The sequence below is a fragment of the Peromyscus eremicus genome, chromosome X, assembly GCF_949786415.1.
Source record: "Peromyscus eremicus chromosome X, PerEre_H2_v1, whole genome shotgun sequence".
Lineage (NCBI taxonomy): Eukaryota > Metazoa > Chordata > Mammalia > Rodentia > Cricetidae > Peromyscus > Peromyscus eremicus.
Window position 1 is genome coordinate 29,033,232 of NC_081439.1, and position 24,298 is coordinate 29,057,529.

The window sequence follows — 24,298 nt, forward strand, 5'->3', positions numbered from 1 at the left end:
TGCATTATCTCCCCAAGTTATTAGAATTTCTTTGTTTTTTGAAACAGAGTTTCACTATATAGACCTGACTGGCCTGGAATTGTTATTTAGAACAGGCTAGCCTGAACTCAGATATCTGCCTGCCTCTGCCTCCTAAGTGTAGGGAATAAAAATGTGTACCACCCCACCTGGCCCTATTAGGATTTTTTTACATGTCTGATCTCATAGAATATATGTTCCAAAGGCAAAGTACCTTGTTTTTTCATACCTTTGGCAGTTAGCATATGACTTGGATCATATCTGATGAATACCGAAAAGACAACAGAAGACTATAACAGGTCACATGTTCACAAACCCTACACATAATCATTCTTACCTATTCAGTGCAAATGCATAGTGGAATTTAATGTTGTGCTGATCAGCCAAATCACACGTAGGCAGCATCTTCAGAGTTTCTACCAGCTTGACCATTGCATCATAGTCCTGTTGGCAAAAATGTCTCAGAGTGTGAGAAAGAGGAAACAGTTCTTCATAGATTTTTCTCAATAGTTATAAACATAAGACAGACTCCAAATTTAAAGATAAATCTTTCCTTGCAGATAGTAGTTAGTGAAATTAATTGTAGCCTTGACAAATACAGAGAAAAATATCAAAAAAGAAGATAAATGAGACAGAAGAGGAATTCCTGCTACCAGAGGGCACAAAAGGATCAATAAAAGTTTTGTTAAATCCAAAAACAAAAGCACAAGTGAGCCTAGCAACAAGGAAAAAGATGTTATGTGTTGAGTGTGGGAGGGTTAATACCAGCAGCAGAACTGTGTTAAAATGTGTTGGATAAATACACACAAGAAAACTTAGTCACTTTCCAATACAAATGGAGAAAACATCTTACTACTTCCTATTTTGCCCAAATCAATCAAATTAGTCTAAGAATTTCTCAGCTGCAGCACTGTTGATATTCTAGACTTACATCTCTACTCTGGGATGCTGTCCCTGTATTGTTGGATGGATAGCTGCATCCCTACTAGAAGCCACTAGTACCCCTGCCTTACACAGTCAGTTTTGACAGTTAGAATGTCTTTCCAGACAATGCCAAATACCAACAAGCTGAGAACTACTGTTCCAAATGCTGCATATATTACCCCAGGTGTTAAATTGCTACCATGTATGTCTCCACTAGGTTCCATTTTAGCAGTGCCACCAACAATTACCCATTTAGCCAGGCTCAGAATTACTGGTATTGGCCAACTCACTGCCAGCCAGGCAACAGAGATCTTCCCACAGAATCTGACACTTGGCTTTAGACTTTGATGCTACTGCCTCAGAAAAGAGAAGACAATATATCCCAGGAAACTTCCAGCTCTTCTTTGGCTTAAGAGTTCTACCAATGAAAAATTAAGAACTGAAGGCATTCAGGAAGGGAAGGGTAGAAGTAAGCCAGCAACTCAAAGAAACATTTCAAGAGCAGAGGTGTGGTGGCACACACCTATAATCACTGCATTGGGAAAGCAAAAGCAGGAGCATTGGGAGTTGAAAGTCATCTTCAGCTACATGGCAAGTTCAAGACTTAATGGGCTACATAAGACCCTGTCTCCAAATAACAGCAACAACAAAACCAAAATCAAAAAGAAATACTTCAAGAAAAGTCAATCACATTTTCTTGTTGCATAATACCACCTGTTATTAAAAGCAGGTAGCTGTATTTGTTTGTCACTCAAGCCATGGGTTCCTTAGTAGCTGACTCTGTTCTTGGTCCAGACCATAAATGGATGTCTCTCTCCATCATTCAGATTTACAGAATTGTGATCAACAACCTCTAGTGCAGCTTTGTAGTATTCTACAAGTGAAGCATATTATCCTTTGTGCCTCCAGAAGGAAGAGATGCAAGATACCCTTAAAATTAGTTCAATATTGAAGAGAAATACTCGGTTTCCCCCCAGGGTTTCACACCTCGTAACCTGGGTCTCAAAATTTTCCAGTAACTTCAGATGCCTATATTAGAATAAGCATCTGCTTCCCTAGTTCCTTAACATAGGCCAGCTACTCCTACTCTCACTGAAGAGGGGTGGTAAAGAGAGAAAGACGTGACGAAGGCATAAAGAAATGCTGAAGAAATGAAAACAAGGGCAATGGAGCTAGTCAGCCTCTGAATCTTAACTTTACCACGCTCTGTGAATCTGAGCAGGTTACTTCATTTCTCTGTGCCTCAAATCTCTTCATTTGTAAAATAAAAATAAGAGCAAACCTAAACCATGGGGGTCAGAGGACTAATCAATCAGGATTTACAAAAGGCTTGGAGCATTACCTAGAATAAAATATATGTAAAACATTAAATTCTTAGTTTCCTATTTTAAGCAAATGGGGGCTCTTGTTGGAGTGCTTACTCCAGCTCAGATATGACAAAACTACCTCTAAATAATCTACAATAGCCCATCACCAGGTCACATTCCTATTTAGACAGAACAGCTTCTTCATCACACTCTTGATGTAAGTAAGCATACTTTGTATGAGAAATTCCTTATGACAAAGAAAAGCCAAGCATATGCTAGCCTCACCTAAGTATATCTGGATATACTTCATACCTGGATATCACGGTAGGACAGAAGTAAGTTAATGATAATGTCCGATGTCAGAACCTCAATATTATCCATGCGGAATTTGATCCGAGTCAACTCTTTTGCCAGTTCATCACCCTGGTACTTCTCTCTGGCTTTCCGGATGTCATTTAACAAGGTTTCTTTGTAATAAGCACTGGAGAAGAAAACAAAACCCCCTGATTATATACATGCATCGAAGACTCTCTTGAGTGCTCAAATGAGCATGGTTCTCAATAACATATGGAGACCTTGGCCATCCCTGAGTCTTCCTAAGTCAGTAAACACGATAATATCTACCTTTTTTTGCATACTGCAGCAATAAACTAGTAGGTGATAATAAAATTCAGATTACAATCTTAAAAGTTATCTTCAAAGCTTAACTTTCTGATAGTCTAGATAATTTTCAATGCAACTCCCTGAGAATTATAGATATGTACACACACATGTGTACACATACACCCCCCCCCCACATGCACACGCATGCACACACGCACACACACACACACACACACACACACACACGGCATAAAGCAAGTTTACATTATTTAATTTCCCCCCACTATCAACAAATTATCAAAAGCCAAACAATACTCCAAAAGACATAACACCTAGGCAAATTCATTTTAAAAAAACATTTTCATCTACTAAGTGTTCCCAGTTAGTAGTCATGAAGCAGTTTCCAGGTGAAGGAGAACAGAAACAACTGGTGTGTCCAAGAGCAATCCAACAAGGGGTACAAAAAGGCCATACCAGGAAGATTACAGACAACTGTACCTTCCACTCTTAGCTTTCCTTGTTATATTTTTCTGCAAAAATATTTTCCAATATAAAATAACAAATTTCTCTCTTGTGAGCATCTAAACAAAAAGAGAGTATGTGAAAACATTTAAAACAGTGTAAATCTACCCTGAAATGTCCTCATAGCCTCTCATACAGCCAATATTAGTATGTGGTACTTCACTTAAAACTTGAAAAACATCCTCATTTAGTGGTATAGAACCCAACTTACAATGATGACCATAGACTGATTAAGTATCTTGTCCATTTTCCAAGTAATTTTAAATAGAGCCTGAGCATTACCAAGCGGTAATGCTATCAACCCATTGAAATTATATAATTGTAAAGAATAAATTTAAGCTTCTCACTTAGTAAAGAGTAAATCAACTTTAGAGAAAGAAAAGGAACACAGATAAAATAAGAACAAATAATACTTAGCCTGAATAATTATAAAGTGATGGCACATAAATGTGCACACAGTACATAGCCTGGTCCAATGCTCCTAATAAGACCTGAATTAACATTTAAAGAATAGAGTGATAGCCTACAGAAATGGTTCTGATATAAAAATACCAGTGCACTTCTTCCATTCTTTATTTCCTTATTTATCAACTTCCATTACACTAATGATGAGCAAATTAGTAGATTCTGCCAGTGTTTAAAACTGTTAACTGAATGAGTCATTAAGTTGGGTGGCATCCATTGCCCATTCAGCAGGTTATAAAGGCATCAAAGCTATTAAGGTGTTATTAGTTTGGCCTGACAAGTAAAGAGTTATACCTTAGTCTTGTTTTCAAGTGTAACTGAAAAATCACTTTAAAAAAAAACATAATATGAACAGTAACTTTTATGCAAATGAAATTATGCCTGGCATGTTGGGGATATCAGATATGTAGTAAGTATGTGGCCATTTCTGCATCTGGTAACGAAGAAGGATGTTGCTAATCACTATAGACTTGAAAATGATTTCTAAGTGCTTTCTAGCTTAAGACTCAAGATAGAGATAATAAACCTGCCAGAGTTGGTACTTGGGCTAAAAACTTACCTGCCATCCACGTTATAGAGGTTTTCAAACATAAGCACCATTAACCCTCGCATTAACAATCAGCAGACACCAGTCATAGGACTGAGTTTTTTGAGCCTTTGGAAATTAAAACAAATCCGCTCAAAGCTTGTTTTCCTCCTAGTACATGGATTTATTGATGAGGAAACAAGCTTGAATCTATTTCTTACAAAGACATCTGATCCCTCTGTCAGATTCAAGCTATATACCTCGTTGTTAGACCTAAAAATATGCTACTAGGAGAGGTTTCTCTCTAAACTTCACTAAAATTTTCCCTTTGAAGTAAGACAATAGCTATGAAGGTGTCAGAGAAACCCTTACTTGTTTTCTGTTGCTGCCATGTGGGTTTCTAGACTTCTTTCCCACCAAAGTGTGCATCCCAAGAAAAGGCAATGGGACAGAAAAGGTGAGAAGGCTGGTAACAAGTATCACTTTCATGCCAGTACTTTAACAGTAACCCTCCATGGTTCAGGGTGCCATGATCTGAGCCAAAGTATGACATGAGGTCCTTGACATTTCATTACAAGTCAGTTCTGCCAGTCCTTTGGATTTTCATTTGTTTTGGAAGAACAAATCCTTCTTATGACACAACTTACAGGAATAAATCCTTTAAATTGGCTGTGAGCAAAACAACAGGGATCCTCTAGTTAAGAATCATTTCCTGCCCTTAACTTTTCAACTAACAACACTGAAGGTACAGTTTATTTAGCACCAAGGTTCAAAGAGGGGAAGTGACTTTTCCAAGGCTACCCAGCCGAGCAATCACCTAAGCCAGAATTCATACTCAAACCTGTCTGCCTCTGAGTGGACACCATACCCCATGACGTAAATCTACAGATAACATGTCACAGGACATCCTGAGGTCAGGTTGGCTGAAGCTTGACTCAATGCATGCTTATGACAAGAACTTAAGGTCAGAATGACCTTGCTCTGGCATTTTGAGAACCTGAATAACTGAGAGTATAAAATTATGTTCAGAAACTATCTGAAAACACAGAATCTTAGAGTTGAAAGAGATCATTAAAAACAGTCACAGAGTTAACTTCCTTGTTTTATAAAGGAGAAAGAGCATAGAGAAGAAGAGTTACATATCAGTGTCACATAGGGATCCATGGCTAGCCCCAGGCCCAGTTATGACCATGCTCTCTTCTCTTCTGGCTTCATCTCAGGAACTCAGCTTTGTGAGACACTAAGGGGGTAATGATGGATTCCAAGATGATTAAGTGGGTGGCCAGTGATCCCTATTCTCTGGACATCCTGGTCACTTCAAAGTATACCACCTCCCTGAAAGTGAAGGGAAAATTTCTGCAAGACTACCAGGATTTTTAGTGGCTGATGGAAATTACCATGAGGTCACACGGATGTCCTTAAGGAGGCTAATGAACCTGTCCACCAGGGGCATACACAGTGGGCCCAGGATGGTGTCCCAGTTGGGCTGCATATACTCTGAGGCTCGCCTTTGGGCATCACTCTCGCAGCAAAAATAATCAGCACACGGTGTCACAGTGTAAGGGATGAAATAATAATTTCCACTAGATGCCTGGAAAAAAGAAACAAAAAGTATTTCAGAAAGCAAGTGATATAGAAGCACATCTCTGGCCCTGAACAGGCAGACCTGATAGGACAGGGAAGGAGAAGATGCACAATATGAACAACACTTTGTGTGATTATCATTTCAAACCTATTAGGCTCAAAACAGAAAACCACTCAATTTCAAAATCACTACCATCTGTGTATGCCTCTGAATTTCACTGGCAAAATGCTAAAGAGTTTTAAGTTTTAGAAACTATGTAAGTCCATTGCCTGTCCTCCAAACCACAAGGAACTTGGACCCCTTGATAACCAAGGATTATCAAGTGGCATATTAGTTTATAGTGTAAATAAAAATCCACATTATTTGATGATTTAATACAGGTGCTATTAACTTTTGTGAATAAAAATGGTTTTGCAAGAAGCACACGTTAATAAATATGACTACTTTCAAAGATTTTATGAAAAAAATCTGTTGAAATTTTTCACAACAGTAAGCAACACTCATGTAAAGCAACTTCTTTTGTTCTATAGAATAATTACAGTTGACTAAATCCTGATCCTTTGAAAAGCATAAGCATTACCTCTAAAGGGCATAAACTCTGTATTCAATTTTTAGCACACTGAAGGCTAAAAATACATTCTTTATATGACATTCTTATAGTCAACCTTCTTTATAACTATAAATATACATAAATATATAAGCATGCAAATAAACTTGGCATACATATATAATTAAATAGGATGGAGACCAGTGGCCTGACTCTGGAGAACAGTCTTTTGAAAATACTGGAGGTTGTGCCAGGAAGAGTTTACTGAATTGTTGGACAAAGGGCTCCCATGGACCACCCCAAACATCACAGATTACCAAAGATATTGGTTGCTTTCCACAACCTGATAGTAAGGCCATGTTGCCGAAGACAACACTTACTTATGTCATCAAACATGGAGAAGTCAAGCTGATAACCAACTAGAAACTTCATACTTTCTGACAAGCATTTATGCTGCTTGAAGTTACTCTGCAGACAAGCATTTATGATGCTGGAAGTTACTCTGCATGGTAGCAGAGGAGTAAAGTAACCACCAGTGTCACCAAGCTATAAACAATTGTAACCTACAATGTGACCAGCCTGCAAGATACACTGGTGCAATGGTGCCATAAATGTTATTGGAGTAACCAATCACTTTTTGATTGGATTTAAGTCTCACTCCATGATAGGGAGCCCACACCTGACACTGTTAAAGTGGCCAACAACTTGAGATTAGATTGGTCGTGGACCTAGGGAAAAACCTACTAATGTTATTCTGCTAAACAAACATAGCAATAAAATGACTCCTAATGACATACTGCAATGCCCATAGATAAATGTATCACCCAACCCTCATCAGAGAAGACACTTTTTATAGCAGATGGGGACTATCACAGAGACCCACAACTGGACAATGTACAGAATGTGAGAGACTTTGGAGTACTCAGTCCTAAATGGATGTCTCTATCAAACTCCTCCCCTTAAGGCTTAGGGATACAGAAGAGAAGGCAGAAAGATTACAAGAGCCAGAGGTGGTAGATGACTCCAAGAAACAGTGACTTCCAGATACAACAGAACTGATACACATATGAACTCACAGAAACTGTGGCATCATACATAGGACCCGCAGAGATTCAAGACAGACAGGGTACCCAAGCACTGAGAGGGTTCTGGATACAAAGTAATACCCCTAACCAACTAGCTAATTTTCTTTAATAGTGCATCACTGGGTATATCAACCACACTCCATGGCAGGCCAATGCCCAGGAGTAATTGGCCACAACAAAATGAACTCCATGTGCTGTTTTGTGGTTTTCTTGCTTCGTTTTGTTTTAGCTTTTTTTAAATATGTAATTTATTTTTATTTTGTATTCATTGGTATTTGCCTGCATGTATGTCTGTGTAAGGGTGTCAGAAGCCCTGGAACTGGAGTTACACACAGTTGTGAGCTGCCATGTGAGTGCTGAGAATTGAACCTGGGTCCTCCGCAAGAGCAGCCAGTACTTTCAGCTGCCGAGCTAGCTCTCCAGCCCCTCTTCTTTTGACATTTTGTCTTATTGATTTTTGTTTGGATTTTTGTTAGAAAGAGAGAAAGAAAGAACATGAAGTTGAGTGAGGACGAAGGAGGGGAGATCTGGGGGGAGAAACATGATTTTTAAATACACGTGCGCGTGCGCGCGCGCGCGCGCACACACACACACACACACACACACACACACACACACACACACCCCTATGTGACATTAAGCAGGGGAGAAAAGAAAATGTTGGAGGTTTAGTTGAATGCAAATACAATAGGAACTAAGACTAAGTAGGGCTGCTCAATAAGCTAATGCTATTCCAGGTTCTGCTAGAAATATCTAGAAAGGAAACAGTCTCAGTGTTTTATAGGTTAGTCTGATTACATTTAGACCATTGTCCCAGCTGCAAATCAGACTGACTGTCACCAAGGTGAACATAATTAATTTGAGACTAAATTTCATGGGCTCATTCTGGTCTCAAACCTACTGTGTAGCTCAAGATAACCTTGAAATCCTGATCCTCATTTTCCTGCTTCCACTTCCCAACTCCTGAGATTACAAGCATGTTCCATAGGCCCTTCATGTACTCAATCTTTTGTTTAAACTTTCAGAAAAAAACTAGCTTAAAAATTTAGACCTTCATTGCAAACAGCCCATAAATTAGGTTTGGTGGCCTATGCCTGTAATCTTAGCATTTTGGAGTTAGAGGCAGGGGGATCAGAAGTTCAAGGTCATCCCCAGCTCTACAGGCAGTTTAAGGCTAACCTAAGACACATGGATACCCAGTCCCTGAAAAAAATTAAAACTTAAATTCCCATAGCTCAACTTGAATTTTGAAAGAACGTATATGGCATGAGGAACCATTCATCTGACTTTTCCAATTTTTAAACTAAAGTAATAGAGGTATCCAGGAAGTTGGACATGGTAAAGATGAAACATCAGAAGGTACTTTTGTGGGGTTGGGGAGATGGTTCATTCAGTACACTGCCTGCTGCACAAGCATGAGAACTTCAGTTGGGATCCACAACACCCAAAGCCAGACCTGGGGCTTGTCTATAATCTCAGTCCTGAGAGGCACGGATAGGGAGATCCCGAAAGCTGACTGGACAGCTAGCCTAGGTAAATAGATGGTCTCCAGGTTCAATGAGAAGCTGTCTCAAAAATGAAAAGAGTAATTGAGGAAAAGAACTGACATCAACATCTGGTATTCATCTGCATGCACATATGCATATACCTACATAAACATGCATACATCACACAAAATAACTTTTAAAGTATACTATGTCCCAGTAGGGCATCAAATAAGGGACAAGACTCCTTTTAAATTAAAACTAAATATATTAATTATAGAGAAAATTGTCACAATATCATGATCTAAGATCAAGCAGAAAATGTAGGAAATTTTACAGGTTAGAAGTTTTCCTTCTGAATAAAATCTGCTTGATGGAAGTATAGGTCATATTCTTTTTTCTATTTTAATTTAAAATATAATTGCTCTGAAATTCTCTTTTTGCACCTTGTTGGGCCCTGACATGTCACATTTTGAATCTTAAAATAGTCTGTTAAAAACAATTACTAATACTATCTCACTAAAATACATTTTAAACTAGGTGAGCTTTATCTTGGGGACTAGAGGATCAGTATTTTTGGCTTTGCAGAATTCGAGTATCTGTTCCAACTACTATACTCAGCTACGGGAATGTGGAAGCTGACAGGATACCATCCACAAACAGGAGCAGGGGCCATGAGCCAGCACAATTTTATGTATAAACACAAATTCAAATTTCATATTTGTTCATGCCATGAATTAATTATTTCCAAATATTAAAAAATTTGTTTTAAATCATCCTTTGGTCTGGAGAGATAAATCAGTGATTAGGAGCACTGACTGTTCTTGAAGAGGACCTAGGCTCAGTTCCCAGCACCCATGGCAGTTCATAACCGTCTGTAACTCCACTTCCAGGAGATCTAACACCCTCTTCTGGCCTCTGTGGGCATCAGACATTCAACATACATACAGGCAAATACTCTTATACATGAAATAAAATATTTTTAAGAATCCTTAGCTCAGAGTCCATACAAAAACAAGTAACAAGTCTAGCTTGTCTCAGACTAAGTCTTCAGATGCTCCATTAACCATGAAAATAAGTTTCTCTGAAAATAATTACCCTGCTGTGAAACAGCAACTGGAAACCATCCCTGAGGGTACCAGCTGCTGGCTGACACTGAACCCCTCAAAACTAAAGTGCCAATATTACAAATAAAAGGGGCAAAAGTTCATGTGTGTGGATAATGACTGCAGAAGGGTGGCACATAGCAACTTCACTATCATCAGGAATTGTCTGCACCCACAGAATGAAAGACCCTTCCCTCTCTTGAATACTTCGAAGTTCTCAGAGATTAAATTGCTAAGCAAACTAAAGTTTTGGTGTGTCAAAGACAGTTTTTCCTTATCCATGCCAGAAAAGCCATGTTGCTAAAGTAAATTAAATTAAAGCCATTTGCATATTCAAAGTTGCAATGTTTTTTGAACTGAAACTGGTGGTTATGGTAAAGGCCTTCTAATTTCAGGCTGAAGGAGAAAAACTCCAAGTGTATTGGTGCGGTATAGAAGGTAAAATGTTTGAAGAATTATAGTGTATTTTAAGGGTATTTGTGCCAAACTAGAGGTGCTCAAGCACCTTAGAGCCTACCTCCAGAAAAATTACCGTAACTGATTAAATTCCTGGTTGAAACCATTTAAAACTTCTGTAACAAATGGAAAAACACCATTCAAGAAGCCTCACTAAATAGTGATAAGAAAAGCAAAATTCTGGAGCATCTAAGCCATAATCTGTTCAAGTGATAGAAATTTTACTCATGGTGTCGCCAAGAAGATGAGATTCTCTCCAGCTCTGAGTCTAGGATGACACTACGTCCTGGTGTTGTAGGTGCTCTATTCCTATCAAGTATGATCAAAAGGAACAGAGCTTCCCTTTTTCCTTCAAGCACCTTCCCGCCTTTTTTAGGGCAGAAGCTCTATCCTAAGCAAAGAAAAAAAAAGCAAAGAAAAAAAAAGACAAATACTATGTTCTGATTGTTTTTATCCCTGCTTATTCAGAAGGTGAAGATTCCAAGCCAGGAGATACAAACTACTACCTTACCTCATGCATCACTCATAGGAACAGTATTAGCCCCCCAAAAGTAACTGCCTCCATTGCCTGCTCCAGAACATCAGTATAGTATAGTGCCTGAGGAAGAAGAGGGGGTAAGGACAGCTTCTCAATAAGGAGCTGACTTTATGTGTAATGCAACATGTGAAACTTCAAGTCTATGGACACTGTTAAGAAAGACAGAAATTGGTGGCAGGCAGCTAAGAGGAGCCTTGTAGTGCTCCAACAGCAATGAATGAAAGGTAGATCTGCTTTAAGTTTTTCAGAGAGCAAGTCAGAACAGACTTCAAGAGCTGCACTTGTGACTGAGGGCAGAGGAAGATGGTAGTAAATGCATGATAAATAATTCTAGATTGATGTTTAAATTTTAAAAGAACAGAAGGAACCTGTGGGCCTAGATTGTTCCAAATACTAGAGTTTGCAAACAGTAACAACGATGATGATTAAGTTTTAAATTGCCTTTTGGCAGCAAAGGTGCTGTCCCCAGAAGGTGGAAAAGCCAACTATCGTGAGAGTTGCCCAGGACTTTTACCAATTAGTAGCAGTTAGTATCCCAGCAGCCGAGGAGATCTGCAGATTTGGATGTAGATCTGCTAGACAGCTTACTTAGTTCACATGGTTTCCCTGATCCTGATTTAGTGTTGAACTTTATTCCTGTGAACGGCATATTAGGCTTTCTTCCCTGGCAAGTCAGATTGACTGAGATTGTATCATTGCCTTCTTATCTAAACATCAGTTATGAGGACTTTTTCTCTGCCCTTGATCAGTGTACAGCTTGTGAACAGCGTCTGGGAAAGTAGTGGTCCCTGGTTGTATAATTTGATTTCAGGATTTTGGACAAAAGGACCCAAGTGATTCTGATGTTTACAAAGTACCTATAAAACCCTGTACATACCTAGTTTAAATACCTCATAGTTTATCAACAAACATAAAATAGTGACTTACTAGAGAGTGAATGTGTGTGTGTGTGTGTGTGTGTGTGTGTGTGTGTGTGTGTGTGCATGTACATGTGCATGAAAATAAATTTATAAATGGGGGCACTTTGAAGAATGGAGAACATAGACCAGTTCAAACAGGTAGTAGCAGTGTCTTAGGAGCTAAGATTTTAGATGTAAAGGCTTCAGCTCCTGCTACTTTTCTTTCTGTGGGGAGTAGAAAGAGTGAGTAGAGCTGTTTTAGTTGTTTGTGGTAGGCAGAGAGAGTTTTTGTTCAGTCTTTCTTAGTGACCAAACTTCAATTTTAAGAATAATATGTTGACTTACTGAGTGCAAGTATTCTCATTTTGAGACAGAGTCCGAGACTCTGGATTGTTGATATGTTGAAAGTTTGCTCACCTGCAGCGCAAAGGGAACCGCCTCAGTTTTCTGTCAATTTCATTTATTCATTATAGTAAACAGTGTGACTTAAGAGTAACGGTCTGGCATCTGGTCTGTGTTGTTAAGATCATTTGAGAAATAAATCTTATAATATTGAAGTACAGAATATAAAAATTTAAATATTGAATTAGGCAGTCAAAAACCAAAAAAAAAATGGTCATCTTAAAGATGGAAAATGTCCTTAGAGACAGCTTTTATTTCCTTATTTGTGTGATGATTAGTAAGCTGTATAGTACCCAAAGCATTTAAGAAATGTATCCTTTAGCTTTTTATTAAAAATAAACATTTGAGAGAAGTTACCAAGACACCCCTTTCCCTCAATAGTAACCTGCTCCAGTTACTGTGCACCTGGGGTTTTCTTTGCCCAGTAAATCTCAATGACAACCTTGCATAATGATTAAGTAGGATGGAGGCCAAAGTCTGCGAGCATAATTTAACTTGATCTATGTTCTCTTGTATTCTAGAGAACAACACTGGTTCTGACAGAACTGAATTCGTCATAGATGTTTTTCCCACACTGCTAATCTTTGGGTGGAAGCCATTCTTTATATTTGATGGACAGTTTTCAGAAAACTTTATCAACAAGTGTACAAGAGTCATGTACATTTAGAATAGTGCCATTTTAAAACTAAACCTCAGAAATCTGAAAAACAGCAAAGAAAATGGGTTTGAAAGTATGGTGTGGAATTGCTTGTCAGACTCCGAAGAATACATGTTTCAGCTTTGGATTATAAGCCACATTTATGATTTTAAAATATATTTGAAATAAATTTATTAAAATAAAAAAGAACTGGACTTGAAGACCACTAGTATAAAAAGGGCCCACATGTAATTATTTCAGACTGTGAAACATGTTATGCTTCAAGGAATCATCAAAACACAAGCAAGGGCCAGTGAGACTTCCACAAAGTTGCCCTCATACTTTCACAAAGGACAATAACACAGTTACTCCACACATATCATATTCTCATTCTCATTCTCATTCTCATTCTCATTCTCTCTCTCTCTCTCTCTCTCTCTCTCTCTCTCTCTCTCTCTCTCTCTCTCTCTCTCTCCCTCTCTCCCTCCCTCCCTCCCTCCCTCCCTCCCTCCCTCCCTTTCTTTAAAAAAAGCAAGCAAGCAAACAAAAAAGTACAGATCCTACATGTAAAGCTTAGGGACATCAAGGAAGGGGAGTAAATGATTGTAAGAGCCAGAGTGTCAGGAAGTGTGCTGTGAAACATTCTCTCCTAGGAATGGCTGCATAAAAATGACTGGAACAATAGCATTCTCAATGGACATGTTAATGTGGAAGGGGGAAACTTTCCTGGAGTCCCACCCTTAGATAAAGAACTACAGGCAACTATTGACAAATCGGAGAATTAGCTTCCCCCAGGATGAGCTCCCTTATTGGTAGTCTAATGTAAAGTGGTCAGCCTTGAAATGGTACATACACAAACAGAGACTCAGCAGGTTGTATTCATATATATTTGTCCATATACATATATATAACAAATATAATCAAAGGAAAAGAAGCTATCAATTTGATAGTGGGGGGCATTGGAGGGGTTTGAGGGATAACAGTTTGCTAGAGGAGGGAAGTAATGTAATTCTATTTCAACTAAAAACATAAAAATATTCTAGACTAACTAGGGAGACTAACAACTGGATGCAACACCCACACAGCAAGATTCATCAGAAACATGACAGCGACAGCAAAGGACAAAATAGTTCAAGAGCTCAGCTGCAACAGTCATTCATGGAGAGATTAAAAATAAGTGCCCCTGCCCAAGGCTATACCCTTCAAGGAGCCACACTAAGAGTGGCCCAGTGCAGGGCCATAGACTTCACTGTAGTCCAACGAAGCCACAAAACTAATATGCAAGTTACAAAAACAGCAGGTTCAGAGGTGTGTGGGGGAATCAATAGACACTATTGCAACAATAACCTACCTTAAAACGTCCATTTTTTTTAGCAAAACACAAAAAATACACAAAGAAATATGACAGGGTAAATCATAATACAGGAAAAAGAAAAGGCAGCATTATCTGCCTTGGAAAGGACCTAAATACTGAACTTAGAAGACAATGACTTTTAAACAGCTATTATAAATGTTAAAAGAACTAAGGGAAACCGTGAAAGGGTAGAAAGCAGGAAGCAGAGAGGGGAAAATGGGAGCAGGAGGATTGACAAAGACAAATCACGTCTAAAAATACCATAATGAAACATATTTTGTATGTTAATTAAAAATAAACAACCAGGGCCAGCCAGATGGTGCAGTGGGTAAAGCTGCCTCCTGAAAGCACTGACTACCTGAATTCAATCCTGGGACCTTCAGGGTGGAAGGAGAGAACCCACTCTTGCAAGCTGTCCTCTGACCTCACCACAGGTGCTACAACATGCACACCCATACATACAAAACAAACAAACGAACAAACAAACAAACAAATAAATAAATAAATGTTAAAGAGTGTAAAGCAGAATTAAGCAAAGCCCAAAAGGGAAGGCATAATAATATCTCAAATAGAGAGTATCTATAAACAGAAGTTATTGTAAAACAATAAAAAGAACCAAATGAGAATTCTGAAGTGGGAAAATTCAATCACCAAAATGAAAACTTCACTGGAGGAGGTCCAGGTAAGCAGACCTCAAGATAGAGTGATATCTCATTAGTGCAACCTGAAGAACAGAGTAAAAAGGATGAAGAACTATGTACAGAGTGTTAATCAAATGTGAGATAACATTAAATGAACCAGCAAATACAATATATAATAGAGTCCCCAAGGGATAAAGAAACAGAAAAAAGTTCAAAGAAATAATTGTTGAAAATTTCCTAAATTTGATGAATAACATTAACTCTACATAACTAAGAAACTCAATGAATTTCAAGCAGTCTGAAGACAGAGGTCTAAACTGAGGCACACTATACCCTGAATCTTGAAAGATCAAGTTGGAGAGATGGCTCAGTGGATAAGAGCCCTTGCTATTCGAACATGAGGAGCTGAGTTTAGATCCAGCACCCACATAAAAAGTCAGGCATGGTTGCATACCTGTAAACCCAGTGCTGTTAGGGGCAGAGACAGGAAGATTGCTGGCTGCTAGCCCAGCTCCAAGCTTGGTGATAAAGCCAGTTTCAAAGACATAAGGCAGGGAGTAATATTAAGGCATCCTTGAATCCTCCTCTAGCCTCCATATGCACTTACACCTGCACACATATTTGCATATATACATACAAATCCATACAAAGACAAGGGAGAAAAATCTTGAAAGCAACAAGAAAAAAATGACATGGATAAAGGAATTCTATTAAGATAATATCTGACTTTTTATGAGAAACAATGAAGGTGTTGGGATGACATTCAATGTGCTAGGAAGGGCTAGAAAATGCATTTATAGGTATTGACACACACACACCTATAACCCTGGCACTTAAGAGGCAGAAGTACGAGGACTGTACATTCAAGGCTATTCTGGGATATCTAACAAGTTTAAGGCCAGGTTGAGCTCCTTAGCTCTACCGAGTCTCAAAGAACCAAGGACTAAGGAAATTGCTCTGTGGTAGACTGTTTGCCTACCGTGTGATCTTTAGCACTGTAAAAATAAAATGTGTGATAGCTTAATTTCTTCTCTTAACTGATTTAAAAATCAAATGCAGAAATATAATGTATTTGACAACAAGAACAAAATACATACAGGTGGGAATAAAACTGTACTGGAATAAAGACAAGACACCAAATGGTAACCTGAATCCACAGATAAATGGAAAGAATCAAAAATGTCACAGAAAAATGAATATAATTCCTCCCTACATAAACATATGTACATACACATCTACATTTTCTTGTCATTTTCATTTAAAAGACATAATTAAGCCAGATATGGTGGTTCACTTCCATAATCCCAGCACCCAGGAGGCTGAAGCAGGAAGGCTCCTGTGAATTGGGGCCACATGAATAAATTTCAGGTTAGTCTGAGCAATGGTGTGAGACACTACAGAAAAACAAAAGACATCAAAAATATTTATAAATATCACAATTAAATAATCCCAGGCCTCTGTAACATTGAGGCAGATTAAAGGCACAAGAACAGAATCTATTTATCTAGACTTCTGAAACAAACACTTCTGCTGAAATCTTGCTTCCCTTATTCCTTTAGCAAACCTATTTTCGAAAATAGCATAGGAGTAAACTTTGCTCTAGTCCTGCTGAAACCCTAATAAGGTGTGAAAACAGCATTTTGACAAGCAGGATGTGTGCTAAGACAGGTTCTTGCTCGAGAAGGCAGAGCCAATAGCGGCAGCGACCAATGAAGGCTTCCCTGCAGCTAGGAGAGGAGCTGAGTTGGGAACAAATGTTTAGCTACTGTTAGAGAAAAATAAGAGGAAAGAGAGGAAATGCATGAACTCCGAAATCAGTTCAGTGAGTTTAATAAACAGGACTGAAGAGAAAGCAGGAATCTTAACACTTGGGAAGGTAAAAATACTTCCTTTGAGAAAATCTTTCAGAAACCATCCCAAAGTTTAAGAAATTTGTCAGAAAGAAATTGGGAGTAATGACTACATTTTTAAAAGTAATTCATGAACTCCAAATGAAAGTAGCCTTTTGAGTGTGCTGTTTTACTTCTTACAATGAGGAAGAGTGGGCCCCACTCAAATGACAGAACACATTCAGGCTTTTGTGGGTGGACAGACAAGAAATTAAAGAGAAAAACAATGATTAGCATAGTATATGTTCAACAGTGAACCAGAATCAGTTATTTCAAACTTACAGTTATAAATGAAAGAATCTCAAGAATCCAGCTCAATTAAAATAAATTTAACAAAAGCAGCTTAGTTTACTCCATGAAGAGGTATCACAACTAGTATTCTGGCCACATTGATATGTAAATCTTATCCTAAATACTCTAAATATTCCTAAAAGGATGATTATGGTAGAGTGAGTGAGGTCAGGAGGCCAAGGAACAACCACTGGTTTTTGACATTGAGGGCTTAGGTCTGTCCTCTTAAGAGTCTAGTTCCTAGACTAGAAAATGAATTTTTCAAAATTTTTTTCCATAAGTAAATATCAAACTGTGATCAGTGTCCTATACTACCACTAGGTTAAATACCAGGTTTTCAGAAGCACTCATTACAAAACTTTACATAGTCTTAAATATCATAACTTTTAATGCCTACCTAATACATTATCTTACTGTGTTACTTTCAGTTTGATTTGAAGATTTTTAAGTATTACTTCAAGATGAACATATTTCCATATTACATCTTTGTACTGTGGTCTTTTCCTAAAGATAGTTGCTGAGGGGCAAAATTTATAAAAGAAACTTAAGGTTTGTATTTGTTTGTTTTGTGTTGTGTGTGTAGTCAAGGTACCAATAAAAATTTATCTCTGTATCAGCAGGGGAGGAAGATGTGCCAATTTCATCACCCTCTCAGATGAAGCAGGCCATATTTTGTTTTTCATTTTTGTGAAGTTAGGTGAAAAAGGAACACATTAATATTGAAAAAAGCAATCTCATTTCAACTCAAAAACAGCAATCTGAAAAATTCAAAGGGCCAAGGATAGAGTAGCAGCTCTGATTCAATCTAGATGGATGACCCTGGAAAGTGAACTTACATATTTGAAATTTAGTTTGCTTTTCTTTAAAATGGGGACAATAGCATCAACTTCAACAGGTAGTAGCTTAAATATGGGCATTTTTGTGACATGCTTTGCATACAGTGGGCATCCAACAAGCAATAGCTAAGCACAGTAGCTCTAAAGCAGACTAGGACTTTTGTACCAAGGGATCCATTAATTCTTGAAGTTTTTGAACCCAAATGAGACAGATTTAATCTTTGTCATCATGTGCCTTCAAGTGAAATGTAACACATCACTAGGAATGTAGGTAAAATTGCTCTAATAGTATTAGCAAGACCAAAAGCTTTGTCACTAATAGAAATAATGGACTTTTTCCTATCAGTGCCTATAGACACCTCAAAATAACTTTTAATACACATCATTACTACAAAATTATGATTGTTCTAGACCAGCTGTTTAATCTTATTTAATACATTTTTACAGTAGCATGGAAGTTATTATGTATTCCTTTTTAAATTACCTTGACTGTAATTCAATATAATTTTCTTTATAAACCGTTGTGTTTAAGCATATAAAACATATTCTCAAAATCCAAAGGTCACAGATTCCTGCAGCTTAAAACAGGAGGGTATATTATTCCCTGTAGGCTAAGAACTACCACTCATGATTATTTGCAAATGCATCACACAGAATGTCTTAGCTGTGGACCTGGGATTCACAGATAAAGCTTTCAATGATTGTAGGGTACAGCTCATTCTGAAGCAGTTGCCTGGATTCTTCAGGACAGCCTCAGAAAGCAGAGCATTCTGGAGCTTCCACTCAGTTATCCTTTGTTTAAAGTTTCATTTCTCTTGCTATGATAAAATACTCTGAGACAAAAGCAATTTAGAGAAGGTTTTTTGTTTTTGTTTTTCAGTTTACAATTTCGGTTTCCGGTCCACTATTGCAGGGAAGTCAAGGCAGGAACTTGAAGCAGCTAGTCATAGCCACAGTAAAGAGCAGAGAGGAATATATATGTACATGCTTAGTATTTAGCTCCCTTAAAATGCAGGACCTTGTCCATGAAATGGGGGTGCCACATACATTCAGGGTGGACCTTCCCATCTCAATTAGCCAAACTAAGAAAACCTCTCACAAGAATGTCTGTAAGCTAACTCAAGCCGGAGAACTGTTCACTGAGACTCTTCCCTGGTTGATTCTTAGGTTGGATCAAATGCAGAATTAACTATATTGGAGTGTGTGTGTGTGTGTGTGTGTGTGTGTGTGTGTGTGTGTGTGTAACAGGGCTTCCCTGAGCCATAGCATGTGTATCAATAAGGAGACAACATGCTAGAGTTGGTTTTCTCCTTCTATCATGTGGGTTCTAGGGATTGAACTCAGGTCATCAAGCTTAACAGCAAATGCCTTTACTTGCTGAGACGTCTTGCTGGCCCAAGTTCACAATTAGAGCTAGCTATCACATCCACTACATTCAATCATGACTATTAACTAAGGACAGCTAGGATTGTTCCTCAGCTGTTTCTGCTACAAATGCTTTAGGCAAGGTGGCTGATAATCCAATTCTAGAATGAAAACACAAACCAAGGCCCCCATTATACTAGCACCTACTTTTATTTATGGCTAGAAGCAGGTAGCAAAATTAGTTGTCAGCAACACAGGGTTTATGAATGAATTCTTTGGAGCAACTACAGTATGTCCAAGTTAACTTTAAAATGAGTAACTTCTACACTTGACCTTCCAGAAAAAAAAATTATATTGACACAAATATTTATTCAGGTCAGAAGAGGAAAAAACTTATTAAGGGCAAAGAGTGATTTAGGAAATCCAAAATAAACTGAGTTCTGAATACTTGCAGATGAATGCTAGCAGAATATGAGACTTCAGAATCTCATATCTTATAATTCAAGTGTTTTATAAGTCCTTAGTGAAAATTAAAATTAAAAAAAAAAGTCCAGAAGACTGACTGAGAAAAGTTAGCAAACTAATGAACATATTGGAATACTTTTAAAAAATTATTTTGCTGGGCAGTGGTGGCGTATGCCTTTAATCCCAGCACTTGGGAGGCAGAGCCAGGCGGATCTCTGTGAGTTCGAGGCCAGCCTGGTCTACAAAGCGAGATCCAGGAAAGGCACAAAGCTACACAGAGAAACCCTGTCTTGAAAAACCAAAAAAAAAAAATTATTTAATGTGACCATATATGACAAGGTCAACTTATTGAGAAAGAAAGTCCAAGTTGATAGCAATCCAAAAATAATATTTACAATGTTTGTTTAAGCTTCATAAATATTTTTCTAAAAATATCCATTTAGAAAAATTTGAAGTCAATGCAAGTGTTTATCTAGGAAAATATAGTCTGGTTTTGTTTTTTCAAGATCAATTCAAAGAACATTCTATAATGTTACTCTTCTTGTACGTATATGGTCAAAAGAGGAACAAATGCACATAAGTTATAAAGAATTTCAATAGGATAAGTGTGCCACTTCAAGGGAAATTAAAATATCTTGTATTTCAGAGCTGGCACAAAGCTCAGAAGCCACCCAATTAATTGTTCTTAATACATGAGGAAACCTAAACCCAGCAAAGTTAACTAAGCGACTGACTCCCAGATGACTACAGAGCTAAACAAATCTCAGGCCTTTTCTCTTCTTTAAGGATTCAGCATAATTCTGAAAATCTCTAAATAAATCTAAATAAGATGCCTTAAACAAATAGGTGGGTACTGTAAATTCTATGCCTGTGAATTATGCCTTAAAGAAATTGTATTGCTGTCTTGCATTACAAAGACTTCTTCAGTTAGTAGGTACAATTTAATACCAATCATGTGGTTCTGACATTGGTCTTGTGATAGTAAAGAGACAAGTTTTATGGTTTGTACATCCAAAGCACTCTTAACTATAAGAAAAAATAAGATCACAGGAATAAGAAAAAAGAGACAAAAAAACCTCTAACAGATATTTGAGGCGAGGTAGAAATGACAGAAGACATAGAAATCAAATACGCAAAAGGCAGAGTTTGTGTGTGATTGATAGTCTAGGAATGTCCTAGCAAGCCTAATACTCAACTGTATCTCTTCTTACACAACTCAGGCTCCAAACCCAGGGAATGGTGCCCCCTCCACATTTAGACTGAGTTGTCCCATACTAATTAACACAATATGACAACCCCTCCTCCACAGGCCAATTTGCTCAAGATGATCTGTGAGATTAGAATCACTCTTCCCAGGTGATTCTAGATTATGTCATGTTAACAATTAAAACTGACCATCACTATGTAAAAAGTAAATTATTCATTCTCCATCTACTGTGGGTTGTGGCCTTGCTTGAAATTGAGTCTTTGCTAAAACTGGTAGAAATTTTTATTTGAACTCAGAAAACCCAAAGGACATGGAAGAGAAAAGAGCAATTTAATTGTTCTTTTACCAGAGTCCATCAAACCCCTTATATTAAGCATGCTAGTGTTGTCATTTAGTAAAATCTAAAATCTCCTGGGAGATGGGCCTCTGGGGAATTATCTTGATTATGCTGAGGTGAGAATACCTGCCCACTGTGGGTGACAACATTTTTTGGATGGGCCCCTGGACTGCATAAATGGGGAAAGGGAGCTGAATGGTAGCATTAATTTCTCTCTCTCTCTCTCTCTCTCTCTCTCTCTCTCTCTCTCTCTCTCTCTCTCTCTCTCTCTCTCTCTTCTCCCCTCTCCTCCTTCCTGTGGATGTGATATGACCAGCTGCTTTCCTACAATGATACAAAAACTGTACTCTCAAACTGTGAGCCCAAATAGAACCTTTCTCCCTGAAGTTGTTTTTGTTAGAGTATTTTATTACAGCAACAGGAAAAGAAACTAAGATATCACATTGGATAATTTTGGCTCTGAAGCCATGGCAAACTTTAAAAGTAAGGGGGAAGAGAAAAGGACTAGGAAAAATTCTGTTATCCTTGAACTTAGGTTTAACTATACCCATATGTTGGAGAAGCTGTCCAGAATTTAAAACAATGCTCCCAATATTGCCAGCATCTGTTTCTCAAAGAATTTTCAATTCATTGGGATTATAAAGATAACCACTTGAACAGGAACAATGAGTTTCTCTAAAATCTTACTTTCCAGAAAAAAATAATTACCTAGTCCAAAGGTCAAGAACCAGATTAGTTTTTAATAAAATAGTACTTTTTAATAATGTGATTCTAGCTTGGAAATTTAACTCTTATGTACAAAACAACTGAACTCTGGCATTAGGGCATGACAAGTGAAAATGAGGTCTAGCATTCTTTCAACAATTTCTTTTATAAACATAAAATGGAACATACCACCCAATAATTCTCCTGAGATATAGTGACAATGTCTCCTCTCTGTTAAAGTTATGTAGTTTTTGGGTAATAAACCTTCAATTCAACTGAAAAAAATTATTTCTGTGCTTATCAGCCTGAGAAATGCATTCCTTGCTCTTGATGTACATATGACTTCCATACTTATATTGTTTCTTCAATGAAATGTTTATAATGCAGTGCATATCCAGGTGCATTATTCAGATCCCCATCAGTTGGGAGCTCTTCAGCAGACCAGCTCTGCTGTCAAACCCTTCTGGAACTTTATCAGTGGCAAAATGTACCTCACCCAAAGTTATACTCCTTGCATGGGTATATGAACACAAGAGTGTGAAAACCTGGGCATCTCATGATAACCCAAGACAGCACAGAAAAACCCTTCCAAGCTCAGACCTCCCAGGGAACATGACCACAGCTATCACTATCAATGGGCCAGCATCATAGTTCCACTCATCTCTCTGCTCAATCTGGCTTCATTCCCTTCCCTTGCCCAGTGTGGACCCCAAGGGCACTTCTTAACAAGCTGCTTGGACCCTAAATCAAGTCTCAGACTCTGCTTCCAGTGATTCATATAAATCAACCCATGAAAAGGAATATTAGAACAAAATGAGTTGCAGAATACCTTTAGATTATGCACACTACTGACAAAGTACCAGGAAGTTCCAAGGTTGACTAGACTAAACAGCCTCAGGGCTGGCTATATTTTCAATCTTGTTTCTTCCATAAAGACCGCAATTTTGATCTACCATAATATAAACATGCTATAGATAAAAAATACAGCAAAAGTGAGAAGTTGTTTTCTTAGAACTCTGACCAAAAAACCTTGTAGTTTTCAAATACCTGAATTATGAACTAAATGTGGTATTAAAATATCTTTGTGAAAAGTGCTCTTTTATAATCAGTTCAGAAAAATAAACAGTTCCATTTATAAGAACAATCAAAATAATAAAGTTTAATTGAATTTAAATCAAGGAGGTGAAAAATGCATATTCTGAAAACTATGAAACACTTGCTGTCAGAAATGAGACAACCAAAGTAAATAGAAAGATAGCCCATGTTCATGGATTAGAAAACTTAATAGTGTTAAGAGATTATGATGTTTGTTACTTTTGTTACTTTTTATATTGCAGTTGCAAAACATCTCACAAAAGCAACTTAATGAGGTTTTATTTTTGACTCATGGTTTGAGGATATGCTGTCATGATGGAGAATGCATGAATATTGAGTGGAGCTCCAGCTATGATAATTTCCAGCACTGGAAAGGGAGGAGCAGAAAGATCAAGAGTTCAAGGTCATCCCTTACTACATAGCAAGTTTAAGGTCAGCCCTGGCTACATGAAACCCTGTGTCAAATCAGTAACAAAAAAAAAATCTATAAAGCCTCTGATGAGGCACTTGGTTACAGAATATATGGAGATCTTTAACAACTCATAGTAAGTATACAATCCAATTAAAAAAGGGGAAATGACTAGAAAAGACATTTTACCAGCTGGGCGGTGGTGGCTCACACCTTTAATCCCAGCACTCGGGAGGCAGAGGCAGGCAGATCTCTGTGAGTTTGAGGCCAGCCTGGTCTACAGAGTGAGTTCCAGGATAGGCACCAAAGCTACACAGAGAAGCCCTGTCTAAAGAAAAAAGAAAACAGAAAAATAATTTTTACCATTAAAAACTGTAGGGGCTGGAGAGATGGCTCAGCGGTTAATAGAACTGACTGTTCTTCCAAAGGACCCAGGTTCAATTCCAGGTACCCACTTGGCAGCTTACAATTGTCTGTTAACTCCAAGATCTGACACCCTCACACAGACATACATGCTAGCAAAAACACTAATCCACATAAAATAAAAATAAGTCTAAAAAACTGTAACTAGCTAATATTAATAAGAAAATGAAGATGGTC

General features: G+C 37.9%; 1 protein-coding gene across 1 annotated transcript in view; it reads right to left on the bottom strand.

The window, feature by feature from the left end:
• Positions 1–24,298, bottom strand: part of Map3k15 (mitogen-activated protein kinase kinase kinase 15) — a 129,455-nt gene that overhangs the window by 83,733 nt on the left and 21,424 nt on the right. The window contains exons 4-6 of the mRNA XM_059250048.1: positions 5,763–5,956; positions 2,562–2,730; positions 356–462 (exon numbers count right to left, since the gene is read on the bottom strand). Of these exons, the coding sequence (XP_059106031.1) occupies positions 356–462; positions 2,562–2,730; positions 5,763–5,956 (470 nt within the window). The remainder of the gene's footprint in view (positions 1–355; positions 463–2,561; positions 2,731–5,762; positions 5,957–24,298) is intronic.